Source organism: Pseudoliparis swirei, chromosome 6 (genome assembly GCF_029220125.1).
Source record: "Pseudoliparis swirei isolate HS2019 ecotype Mariana Trench chromosome 6, NWPU_hadal_v1, whole genome shotgun sequence".
NCBI lineage: Eukaryota > Metazoa > Chordata > Actinopteri > Perciformes > Liparidae > Pseudoliparis > Pseudoliparis swirei.
Genome location: NC_079393.1, coordinates 14,284,524 through 14,298,220, shown reverse-complemented (window position 1 = coordinate 14,298,220; position 13,697 = coordinate 14,284,524). Strand labels below are relative to the sequence as shown.

The window sequence follows — 13,697 nt, the reverse complement described above, 5'->3', positions numbered from 1 at the left end:
ATGCCTATTCACAAAGTGATTTATTTTAGCGCTGGAATATTTATTCTGATTACGTAATAATTAGAATATGATTATGTTATAATCTGAATTCCCCTTCAATTCCACGTTTATGTATTAAAAGCGAATACAAATAAAACGACACGGGAAAATCCACAAAATACATTCAGGTGGGGTTCAAAAGTAAGATGAGACAATGTTTCAGTCCAACACTCAAAAGCTGATGTTATGTGAAATTAACTAAATAAAATAAAATAAATACCGGTATACTGACTTCCTCATTGTCTCGGAAGGCATCGCGGACGTGTGAGCCGCGCGCGGTGTTGCTGCGCGTGTCAGCGGGATGAATGAACCACAGATGCGGCCGCTGGGTTCAGTCCTCCTAGCCGAGGATCCATGTCGGGTCTTTCTGTGGCCCCGTGACGAAAGCGGGCTCCAATGCACGGAATCGACTTCAGATCTCCCTGCTGGTTGTAAAACAATGACTGATGGCGGGACTGTAATAGTCTTTTGATTGTTGGAGTAAACATCATTACATTAACGGAATAGTATGAGATATCTCTCTGGTGAACACTTTATAGCCTTTTTCACACTCTCACAATGAAAAAGTCCTGATTTAAGTTATGTAAAAACTGACTTCATTAACCCAGACGTATTTAATTTAATGGCTATTAATGATGTGACACATTTTGAATACCAAAAGCAATGTTAAAGGCCTACTCTTCCACATTGTGTGTGAAGAGTCCAAATAGTCTGACCGTGTTGTTTGTAACCAATTGTTTATAAAACAGAAATTCAACATCAATGCTGAGTAAATGTGAACTGCTCATACTAAAGTTGATTCCCCTGAGAAGCAACAGTAGATTAGTGGCAACAATGTTTCACTCCTGCAACGATGAACAACCCTGCTGTAATCGTGTTTATTGTGTTGAAGAACTCACTACCCCCTTTAAGCCTCTTCGCCTTTAGGAATGTCATTTTAACTGCATGAAGTCTCACATATTGTCATATGAACTTTAAGAATGTAACTCATTCAAGCATGAGTGTTTCTTGCTGATGGTGACCTTGTTTTTTTGACAAACAAAAGCTAATACAGCTGAGCTAATCTTGAAAGATGTGTATGCACACACAAATCAAGTACAAAGTAAAACTTTTAGTGTGAACAATGTAATAATGTAATAGTTTCTCTCTCAGAGACACATAGCTATTCATTCAGCAGTGAACAACCTTGGGTGAAAGTAATCTCAGATGGTCTGGATATGTTGATGCATTTCCCAACAATGTTATATTTTCCAACACATTTCGCAAGACATAACATCTTCCAATCCTTAACCGAGACAATATATTAGTCCTATCAAGCAAACATTCTCAATTGGCGACAGTGTAGAGTTTTGTAAGACCATGGGCATGAAGAATGGCTGAAGGGGCTACTAACCCCCTCATGTGCTGGATATCAGTGAATGCTTCGATGCAACACACATCAGTAAAGAATATATATATATATATATATATATATGCATATGCACCATGTAATATAAACTGAAATAACTCGACATGTGCTATATCGTTGGCAATGCACACGTTTTAAAACAATGCTTCCCAGCCTTGGAACCCTTATTATGCATTACATGTATATGCTGCCGGCACATTATTCGACCTTAATCATAACCCGTGCATTGTGCATTCTTCTGAAATGTTCTGCAAAATGAGAAATTAAAGAACATTTTGATCCAAACCCTTCCTTTTTTATTGTAACTATTGCAAATAATCATCACACTATAACGTGGCATGTATAGACGGTGACATCGCGTTTGTTTCCCCAGAATGAAAAGATGAGAGCCACTCATAATAACACGGCTGCCGGGGGACAGCCAGGTGGGGTTGTGCGGTATCACCACTCGGCGTCTCCTGTGGGGGTTGGAGTGGGATTCGGGAATCCCAGAGCGTGACTCCAGTCCGGGTTTTCCTTCCTGCTCGCGGCCACCTTATCCGTAGCACTATGTGTCTCTGTGAGAGAGAACCCGACTCTTGTTTACAGCAGAGATTCCTCGGAGGAGCGGAGACCCAGTGGCTGCGCTGACTGCGGGCGAACCGAAGGATTTCAGCCTCTGGATACACACGCGACGGGACTTTCTGTTTTCTCTCTTTTTTACGAGGACAAAGACAGAACACGGAGCACTCGTAAAGAGTCACTCCTTGTGGACACATTCTGCCTCCCAGCCCAGCCGAGGTCGTGTAGCTGGAGAGCTGGAGACCCATTCTCTTGCGTGGCACAAGTCTGGTGTTTTCGTTCAGCTGCAGATCTCGACTGACGGCAGCGATAAGTCCGCCAATTGGGTTAGAAAGCGACTTCTCACGGAGGGCCACGACTGCTTTGAGGGGATCGAGAGCCTGTGCTGGTTGAATGGCATCAGCAAAATAAGATAGAAAAAGGCTTTTCATTCATTTTCGACCTCGCAGCCACCACCCCTGTGGATCTGGACGTGTTTTCTGCCCCATTTCTCCCCTCATACTCAACCACGGGGGGATCCTTGTTCGCGACACTGGCGTTTGTTTATTATGGCGGAAAAGGCTCGCAATAATAACATTTAGTGTTTTGTATATTTGTATTCCCAGGCCCGTTCGCACTGTATAGGCGCACTGCTGTTTTCAAGAGATGGAGACTGAAGATGGGGATTACCATCATTTATCCAGTCAAATCACTGGCGTGTGTGCCGTCCCAGCCGACGTCAAAGTATCCTGTGATTGTCAAAAATAGAAGACTGTTTTAGTATTTTTTTTTCTTCTTCAAAGGAATTTCTTGTTGTAGCGATTTTCTACACATTTATTTATAAATCCTGGAAGCCACGCATTTGCAGGCTATATAGAGTAGCCCTTTTGGGCTACAGACTTTTGTTTTTTCCTCTTTTTCATATCTATTTTTTTGGAGTGGATGTGTGCAAATTTCGCTATTTCATTTCAATTATATCCCTGCCTTTTTAATTTGTATTTTTTGAGAGGATAATAATGTTAAAGAACATGAGATCTGACACACGGATGGGTAGCCCGACCTTGTTTTGGGGTCTGATGCTCTCTGTCTCCACTATCTGCATCTGGTCCACACATGGAGAGAGTAAGTATTTTTTATTATTATATTGTGTAAAAGTTACAAAGGGGTTTGCCCTAATAGAGAATGAGCTGTTTGTGTCTCAGTTCAACCTCTTGTAAAGCAGTATTTTGCTCATTGGGAGCAATAACGGGTTAAACTGTTTATTAAAAGGAAAATTAGGGGAACACCTTCTCTTTGCTTTTTTCTTACATACTCAATAGGGCAAACCGATCGTGAGCATTTAGCTTTACGACCTGCATCTTTTACTTCGCGTGTGAGCGGAGGACCATGTGGTCCAGCTGCCCGTCACTAGGTCAACACATTAAGGCAACATCTGCTTTAATGTGCGCAATGTCGCCTCGTTCGATGAAGCGGGTTAGTTTATTCCGAAACGGGCAGCGATGAAGACACACGTCGCCGTAATCTGCACGCGAGACACCCGGAGAGCGGAGGATGAATCCAGGGACCAGAGCTGAAGGTTACTACGACCATGTGGCCATTTTGCATTTCGTGGTGTGGCGTCGCTGCGCATGAAAAAGCTCAATCACAACACACACCGTGGCTCCTTAAACGCCACAGATGAAAACAACAACAACATGCAAACACAACATAAAAGGCGGACTTCGGTCGACGATGTTCTCAAACAGCCGCCATGATTAAAACCACTCCAGCTTAACGTCGGAAGTGTTGTCGGTAAACTACAGAGGAAACTACTCCGTGTAAAGCTATGCATGTCGCGGTAATTAATGCAAGCCTTCACATGTGCACGCGCGTTTCCGCTCCAGTCCCGACCTCATGTTTTCACGAGATGAATAATGGCTTTTTGTAAAAGGAAAAACTTGACATTTTAGTCTTGAACAATTTATCGTAGGAGGTGCATTCATTCATTTTCTTTGTTCGGATTTTAGTTTGAGTGCTTTTGTGTACTTTGCCAACCAATAACAGAGGGGCACTGATTATTTCTCATGGAATACCCTACATTGTAGGTGCTTTTCGAAGTACTTTCTGTCTAGTCATGTTAAATGTCCCGAGCTTAAAACCATTGCAGTGGCCTTGCTGTGAATTCAACGTTTTGTTGTATGGTTTAACATTTTAGAACGTGCTCATCAATGCCTCAACGAGTACACAGCACATTTATCATCCATTCTAAAGCAATCTTAAGTAATCATATCTAGCAGCTAGAACCAAGAGTGCAGTTTTTGTACCAATGTTATAATAGAACGGCTGAGAATTAACAACGAAGGTAAATGAGAGTTCCTTCTCAATTCATTGCTCAGCATATAACAGCAAGCTGTTTGAAAACTCTACCTGCTGGGGGATGATGTGCATTATTAGGCTTTTCAGTTGAATCTTTCTAAATACCATGTTGGGCAACACTAATGCCAAACTAATCCGTCTTAAAAAAATCTTAGTCCAAAACTAACTAATTTTAGAAATGATTTGGCCAATTTTGGTATACCTTCTGTGCATAATACAGAACATTTCTAGACAACTCCCACTTTAAAACTTTGTCAATGTCATGTTCTTTTTGAAGTAAGAGAGGTTAATAGTGTGTATTTCAATTAAAAGTCATTTGACTGCTGCTCAGTAAACATCAAGACCCCTCCATTTGCATCGTTCAACCTTGAGTACAGAGATTGTGTGTCTGCGTAACCTGGGTGGCATGGCTGATTTTTGTTTGTGTGTGTGTGTGTTTTAAGGGGTAGTGCGTCACTCCTGTACTAATTTACCTGTTTCCTGAGAGGACATGTATCCCACATGTCCTCTCATGAAACATGTAAATTAGTAGGTGGAGACAACTTGACTTGGGAAGGAGACATGCAGACTAACCTCTATTTGCATTACAATAGAAGAAAAAGCATTTCTTGTCCTATTGACCAGTGGTCCGACCACAGCCATGTGGGGGTGCATTTCTGTGCAGCCTCCTGAGTTAGTAAGACACCCAAGAACGCAGCAGGGGGCTGGGAGACGAGTGGTTGCTCTCAGATCTTGACGCTTTGTGGTGTATAATACACCACGCTTTTCACAACAAAGCATCCAGAGACAAAGACTGTGGTGAATATCAAGACGGGGATGGCTCTCACCAGTGTATTGATGTTTATTTCCCTGGGCTGCAGAGTCAGAATTTATATCATCACTGAGTGGAAAATTACAGATATTCAAAAGCTCTATTAGGGGTTTTATTCATTTTGATAATCTGTCCACACCAATATTCTGTAATTAAGATCCCTTTTAACTATCACCACAGTAAACTTTCCATGCTGTGGCTTCCAAGTGTATGCAGCAAACAAGTCTCTCAAAGGGAGGGAGAGGTAGATAGAGACTCGATGTTTGGAAATGTGCAAAAATACACTTGCAAGAGAAACAGACTTGGTTTTGTTGATTGGAAGAGTGGAGAGTTTGTGAACTGTTTTATTGGCTTTTGCTGTTCATACGCAGCGGTCTCCTGTCCAGACCGATGCGCTTAACTTCATCACTTGGCCCCACTACTATTAGGGTTATAAATAGATATGTCACCAACAACATTGGCACAGGGGTTGTGGGAGTACAGGCACCCTCTGTCCCGTTCAATGAGGGCACACCAGTGTTTTTGTTTAGTTATTTATGAAGGGACATGTTGCTCTGGAAAACTTGAATGGCGGCATAAATAATCAAACGTCAGCAAGCATTGTGCTTGACAGGCACCGCTCCCATCGTTCCATTTGGGGAATGACTCTCTGTCGTGATGTGGCTCAAATAAATATATATATATAAACGTATATATATATATAAACACATTGCACATGTAAAATTTCACAAACTGACATTTAGAAATAGATAGGGATTCAGGGGATTCAAACTAACGTGCCAGAGTCAGATATGACTGCTGTAACTCTACTCCAAGGTGCCCCACTCCATCTTGTGACCGGGGCTACGCGGTTACATGACCTCCCCCACCCCTCCACCACTCCACCCCACCCACCATGCGTTCCTTTCCCCTATTCTTGGCTTGGCTGGATGCAGAAATGTCTTGTAACACATCCTGCCAAGTGTAGTGAGTGTCCATAGCAATCGTGTGTGTGTGTGTGTGTGTGTACTAGCGTGTTTGTGTGCATGCATGTGCGTTTATTGTGCAGTTCTCTGTGTGTGTACTGCAGCAGGACTCGGCCTGACAGCCCGAGTCAGTGGCGTGTTCCTGTGTGAGGATGTGAAAGTGTGTCACTAGGCTAGTTTGCGAGAGTACAGTCAAACGCTGTCCTGCAATTCCTCCAGGCAAACAGCTGAGGTTTACAATGCTTAATTAAACACTTTATTTCAAGTGGCCTGCTTTTGGATTTGCACAAACAGTCTCTGGCCAACATCATCATAGGCTGCCGATTTATTAGCCTGTGGAGTATAGTACCATTTATGAGATGATTGCAAATGTTAGCTCTTCCATTGGATGGCACTTGGTGTCTCAGTTGAAAGTTGTTCATCAAGAACTGAATGTGGATCTGTCCCGAGTGGAGAATTCATCAGCCAAAGATTAATCTCAGAGGTGTTTTTAGATTATCAGCGAGAAACCTCTTTATTGTTTGATGTTATTGTTGTTTCATTCGTTAGGTCATGACTTGGTAACTCGTGTTTAATGAAGAATAAAGTAAGGCTGTATAAAGAAGGGAAGTTGTATTTGTATATGCATGAGATTTTAGAGCACAGGTGCATACAGTATAGCAGTAAACTGTCATAAAGGGTTATAGTTTCAGACTAATGTCTGAAATCATGTTTGATTATTCACTTTGTTTTCTTTTATGGATTTCATTCATATACACCAGAGAGGCCATGTAGTGTACCTGACAGAAACTTGTGTTTCTGTTCACAAACAGCTGCATCCTAAGCAGTGGTGGAACAAAATATTTTGGGGTGACTCCAAGAAAATATTTTTTGCTACAACTTTCCAAGAAAGTACTACATTTATCACCACTTAAATTTAAATACTATTAAAGTTCTTGAATTTCCCTTTTCTTATTTTGTAAGTTTCCTGCAGACTTCCTTATATCCTTGCAGACATTAATATAAAATCCTTGCAAACCATATTTCGCTGTAATTGAGGAGTTAATAAAATGTGGTTGTTGACTGATCACATTTGACTGTTTATGTAAACATAAGAGTACGTTACCTCCTCCCCTCTCCTTATTTTGGGAAGGGGGAGTCTTTGCGTGAGCTTTGTTGTGATGGAGAGTGTAGTGTTACTGTTTGGGGTTTTGGTGAAATGTGAGCCACAGTGTTTGAAGTAAGGTCCACTGAGGGGAAGTGGCCCACCAGACCGCTGGTCAGATGATTTCCAGTGTGCCGGGGATTAGAGCCAGTTGATGTGGCAGGTGTGAAGGGATATGACCGCACAGTGACCGGCTCCCTCACTGCATCAACTATAACTGGATTTTAGTGGGAATTCTTTGTTCAGATTTTTTAAAATATAGCACATTAGAAATAGGTGGAGCTCCTTTAATGCTACAGAATACTACTAGTGTCAAAATTAGTGTGTGGGCGTGCATGTGCGTGTGTGTGTGTGTGTGTGTGTGGGTGTGTGTGGATATTTCCCTGGAGGGCAAGGTTTATCAATCATAAACATGAGCCGATGGATCGCATTACGCTGTGCAGATATGTGTGTTTACTCAGCAGTGTGAAGAGCAAAGAGAGAGAGGAGGGAGAGACACACACATGTATGCAGGCATATCCCTCTTTCTGGACTCAAATGTTCACTTCTTGGTCATTATTATATGTCAACGCTTTCATTTTTACCCCACCACTATTTCCTGTTTATGTGACAATAAATATAGGGTTTGGGCTCTACATTTGATTCAAGCATTGTGGTCTTCACAACAAATGGAATGATTGGAAAGAATCAAAGAAACCTGGAGGTTTCGGCGACATCCAAACTAATAAGCTTCGGTTAGTTTGAGGCAACATCCTATTCAATCCTTTCCCAAGGAAATGATTGAAATTCCTGGTGCTTAACATGTCCGATGAGTAGAACAAGGAAATCACAAAAAGGAGGAGTTCCTTTTGTTCTGCATTTCTTTGCTCTATTGTTCTCTTTCTTTTCAGCAGATTTAAGTATACATGAATTGGAGGTCGTGATAAAAGACACAGGAATATTTTACACACATTTAATACATTTAGCAGTTTCTCTTTGTCGTGTTTTTACACCAGTAGGATGGCGACACATATTTCTCTTTCATCGGTGTCTTTTCGCTCCCCCTCCTCCTCTGGCCAGATGCCTCCTGATTTTATTAATGCCCTCATCAGGAAGTGGGGCCTCTCTTTACGAATAAACAAATTAGTCTTTGTATTTGAATGGCTCCACCCATCCTCCCTCTCTCTCCGGCTGCTGAAGAAGCCGGGAGAAATTCTCAATGAAACAAAGAATGCATGCAGTTCGATGGCTCACAAGTGGAGCCCAGGGGCATTGGTGTTGATAGGAGAAAGCAAATACTATTTTCTTGTGGAGTAATTGTTTCCGTTCTAAATTTGGAGAAGTGAAAGACCCTGACGGGACTAAATATAGCCCACTCACCCATAAAAACAATGCAGCTTCTATTTTTGGCAGAATAGTTTGACAAAGAACCTCAAACATGGCCTTTTTTTGTTTCTAGAGGTGAAGTTAATTTACTCAAAGGGACTTTTTGAGAGCACTTACACGTCATACGGTTAAATATATGCCAAAGAGAGGTCACTTTTATCATTTAAAAAAATCTCTTCAACCATTTTAGAAAGACATCTGCTGGCACAGTATTTATTTGAGGACCAGAAACAGTTCAGCTCTTTGCGTTATCCCTGGTGATGATGAGGACCAAAGACTCTTATTGAAAACATGGCTGTTTGTCTCTTGGACAGGCGCTGTGCTGACTGTTGAACCTTCTTTTAGACAGTTAACAATATTATGCAACCCGTTAGCGTCAGTATGTGCCAATTTTGGAATTGTATAAATCATTTATTCTTCATAAATATTTAATGCAATGTATGTCTATAAGGTAGTTTAGAGATTTGAGACTTTGTCAGTGGCCTTTGAGCAGTGATTCCCAAACAGGAAGGCAGTTGCTTGGAGATACGTGGAAAGATTGCACAGTGACTTAACAAAAAACTAGAAAGAAATTACTAGAAATCACTAACTGAAAATATATCTGCACATCTCAGTCAGCTGGAACACCTGAACACTATGTGTTGCAATTGAGAATTCAAAACTAGTTAACACGCAAGCAGAGAAGTCCAAACAGTGGGCCAAAATGAAAATGAATGGTAGAAAAGGTTAATGAATAGTTAAAGGCTGGAAAGAGACTGCTACAAGTATTGGATACATGTTTTAAATAGCAAAAGGTAATGGATAAATACTTCAAAGACTTAATGGATAAAATAAAAAAAATGCAATGATTAACATAATAATGGTTAAATTGTTAGCTATGTAAGGGTTAAATGAAATATTTAATTGAAAGTAATAGACACATGGTTAAAATAGTTAGTCTGATGACATTACTGCTTCCATAAAGTGAAGCCAACATATCTTGGTCGTTTCCTGTTGCTGGCTGCACTGTAGTTCATAAATCTGTGTAACAGAACATACATCAATTTGATTTTATATCCAGTTAGTTGTAGAGATATTATGGTTAGTAGCAAAACAGCTACTGCGATGCTATGGGTAGCAGCGAGCGAGGTGAGGTTGCTCGTGATTGGCTCGGGCAGCTGTGTGGGCGGGAACTTGATATCGCGATTCCGCCGCTGGCGATACGTCCAATTCAAAATGGCGGAAGTGGAGGCGCGTAGACCATTTCAGTCAACTACGGGTTAAACGGGCAGCTGTATAATGGATTATATGTTGAACTAGTTAGCTAAAAGTAAAGGTGGATGATTGAAACTTAAAACTTCTAATTTCCACTTCCAAGAGGTACGAATGCAAACGTCACCACATCGACCAAAACATTTCAATTGCATGAATAGAATGTTACGATACCTGTGTAAAATATGATACGGCGTGACAGTTAAAAAACGTATTTATTTGCAACTTGACAGTGGCGTCGATGAAGCGGCACTAGATCTCACTTCATTAGACAAGAGTGAAGACGTATCGGACAAAAAAAGGTAATCGAACCACTGCATTGGAGCACAATTACATTATGAGAATATCATCTACCATTAATTCCCAGGTGTAGTAATTGATATGCACGATTAGCGGGAGTTGATTGTCATCAATAATAAATGGTTTGTTTGTCATTGCTGTGTGTGCGTGCGTGTGTTGGAGAGCGCTCCAGACACTGGTTTCAAGTGCCGTTTTCCGAGGACAGAGGAATAGCTTATTCAAGCGCTGGGGTTATCTGAGGTGACAGACACCCATTTTTCATGGAACGGTTTGCATTTGATACGATGGATATGAGTACAGAGGGTTAACCTGTGAAACTCATTGTAAAGCTAAATAAGTCACCTCACTCTTCCACATGTCTTCACCCTGATGATAACACATATGCCATGCTGCGATAAACATGCCTGAGAGAATGCAAACCCGTGTTATACGATGTAGCCTGACATGTGGTTTCCGAGCGCAGCGCACACTGTCTGTGTTGTTTGTATGTGTGACATGTTGCCAGCAAAGTACCAGCCTCACCATCTGGACTAACAGGATTGTATGCCTCAAGAAGATTATTCTAATTCAAATATTTTTGGCAAATGTAATCTGCATGAAGCATCGCTGTATTTCCTACCCAACATTTCTGTTACATTCATTTCTGATCCAAAAGAAAATATTGTATATGCTTTTTTGATGACATGTTTTCTTGGTTAAGACAATGAGGATGCGCCTTAATGTGCCGTCTTTCTCTGTCTATTCCAGTCTGTGGTCCGAGTATCGACATCCGGAATGATATCGGCGAGTTCAAGCGGCTAGAAAACTGCACGGTGGTGGAGGGCTACCTGCAGATCCTCCTCATCAGCGACAAGAACAACAACATCCAACCGGATGCCTTTCGCTCCCTGAGTTTCCCAAAGCTGACCGTCATCACCGACTACCTGCTGCTGTTTCGTGTCTCGGGCCTGGACAGCCTCAGCACGCTCTTCCCCAACCTGAGTGTCATACGTGGGCGCAACCTCTTCTACAACTATGCCCTGGTGATCTATGAGATGACCAGCCTGAAGGACATCGGCCTGTACAACCTAAGGAACATCACCAGGGGAGCATTGCGGATTGAAAAGAACCCTGAGCTCTGCTACCTGGATTCAGTGGACTGGTCTCTTATTATGAATGCCGAGTTCAACAACGTTATTAATGGGAATAAGAAGGTAAAGGAGTGTGACAATGTCTGCCCAGGCATCATGGAGGATAACCCTCTTTGTCAGAGGACGTCGTTCAATGAGAACTACGACTACCGCTGTTGGACCTCCAGCCAGTGCCAGAAAGGTAAGCAGAATTATGTTCTGTTTAAAAAAATACTTTATCCCAGCACATCATGTTGAGAAAGAATGAAGCGGCTTTCAATGGTATGTTTGCGATACACATCTTTGCACGGCAGTGTGCACATTTTGTGATACAAGTACAGTAAATGTCGATGTGACTTTGATCAGTGTAGGTGGTTTCCAGTCTTATAAACATTCTGAAATTGTGCATTTTTTTCACTGGTGAACAAATCCCATGAATCTAGGCAGTGTTTTTCCTTCATTTCCGTCAGGCTGCAGGATTGTCCACGGGCCAGTGCAAACATTTCCTCTCCGTTCATTATGGAGACCTTGTCTTTAGATCAGGCTATTTGTGGAGTGAAGGATGGCTGCAATATAGAGCACCAGGTATTAGAAAGGCATACTCAGTTGAGGTTAATTTAGCTCTGCCAAGAAATGAGCTAGTCTACCTGTCTGGACCATGTCAGTTAAATATTTGCCTTGGGGACTTTTTTGAATTCATGAAAAGGGGTGTATTGAAGAATTTTGGGGAGGGTCATCCTTGTATAACTTCTGCCCCGTGGTAGGGTCATGCATTTTTAAAAACAGTTCAGAGGAGGGTCATACTATCTATTTGCGTACAGCTCTCAAGGCGAGTATAGCAGCTTGTAGTAACGTCACATATCTTCAGCACGTTTACTCTATCAGCTTGTACATTTTGATTAGACATTGGGACAACCAGATCCGCTGTCTCATGCCTCTTCAAAACTACTGGAGCAGGCAGTTCAAGCCTTTTTAAATGGACTCCTGCAGCCTGTTTGACACAGACTGACTAAGCTGAGCTGCTGATGAAATGTTTCATTCCGCCTAACAACCAACATTTTAAAAAAATAAAAATGTTTCTTGCCTGTATTGCCTTTCATGCAGCTTTTTTTTTTAAGATATCAAGCTGCTAGTTGTTTTGTTTTTCGAAGAGGTAGTTTTTTTTTCCCCCTCAAAAATATTTCACAAAGAAATACAGAAGTATTCTGGAGGTCGTTTTTATGTGTAGAAATCATTAATGAAAGGCCTTTTAGACATTGCTAACTAGATTTAATAGGAACACGTTATGGCCTTCTATCTTTCTGCTGCTTTGCTTCAATGGATGTTTTTTATTTGAGGTTTGGATGGTAATGGATCAATGCTGTGAACGCAATGCATTGGGGGCGGCTTTAGCTCAGTGGGGCAAGTCCTGCAAGCCACGCGGGGGGGGGTTCAGCCCGCCCATTAGTTGCCCCATTAAGTGTTAGTTGCAAGTGGCACTGAACCCGAAGTTGCTTCCCTTCGGCGCTCACCGCAAGCCCACGCTCCTTAATAACTAAGGATGGGTTAAATGCAGAGAACTAATTTCCCCTTGGGGATTAATAAAAGTGTATATTCTATTCTATATTTCCCTTTTCATTTCTTAATTTTTCAGACACAGGTTTTTTTGGTGAAAAGGAATTATGTCAACCTAGACTTTAGTTTTGGCCTCAGAGAGTTGCAGACTCCTGCTGCGTGCCCTTTTCTCTGTCCTCTTACCTGTGTGAAAGAATGCTGGGAACATCTTCCTCAAGCCCTTTTCAACTAAAGATCTGTGTTTAGCTCCCATGGTCAGTTGGAGTCTTAAACACCACCCTCCTTCACCCCCGGGGACCCTCACAACGAATAGTGGAAATCAAGCTTGTGTCCTTTCCCTGGTGGTAACCTCCGTGTCTGGAGAACAGCTTTGGTGTTTATTGTTATGCCTCTGATTATGCACTGACCTGTCTGAGCTCCCTGCATGTTCTTATTGATTCCTTGATCTATATGCAGTTGGCTACGGGAATGTTAGAAATAATGTTCTGTTTTATATGAATATCTCTGTTCAGAATACAAAACAAAAGTCTCTGACATTTGCTTTTTTTAGAAAACGCTACATTGTGAATGACCTTCAAGTCACGTCTGCTCTTCCCCCACGGGGGCGATACGATGTAGTGTTTTGCAGTCTGTTGTTCTCACATGCCGGACTTGAGAGGCAGAGCAGGAGTATTGTTTGAACCGGTTCACATCTCTGTGAGGCCCAGGCCGAGGTCAGGGTAAATGCATTCATCTCGAGGGCTCTGAGGTCTCAAGGCTGCAGATAAAGGCTCCGGGGAGCAACACAGTGGGGGAAAAAGGAGGAGTTACTGATGCAATATTAGGACAGAATGAAGCTAGAGCAAGTCTATGAGGT

At 41.9% G+C, this 13,697-nt stretch overlaps 1 protein-coding gene across 1 annotated transcript in view; it reads left to right on the top strand.

The window, feature by feature from the left end:
- The first annotated feature begins 2,077 nt into the window (after positions 1 to 2,077).
- The window catches only part of igf1ra (insulin-like growth factor 1a receptor), a 72,242-nt gene continuing 60,622 nt past the window's right edge, over positions 2,078 to 13,697 (top strand). The window contains exons 1-2 of the mRNA XM_056416107.1: positions 2,078 to 3,109; positions 10,926 to 11,489. Of these exons, the coding sequence (XP_056272082.1) occupies positions 3,004 to 3,109; positions 10,926 to 11,489 (670 nt within the window). The 5' untranslated portion in view covers positions 2,078 to 3,003. The remainder of the gene's footprint in view (positions 3,110 to 10,925; positions 11,490 to 13,697) is intronic.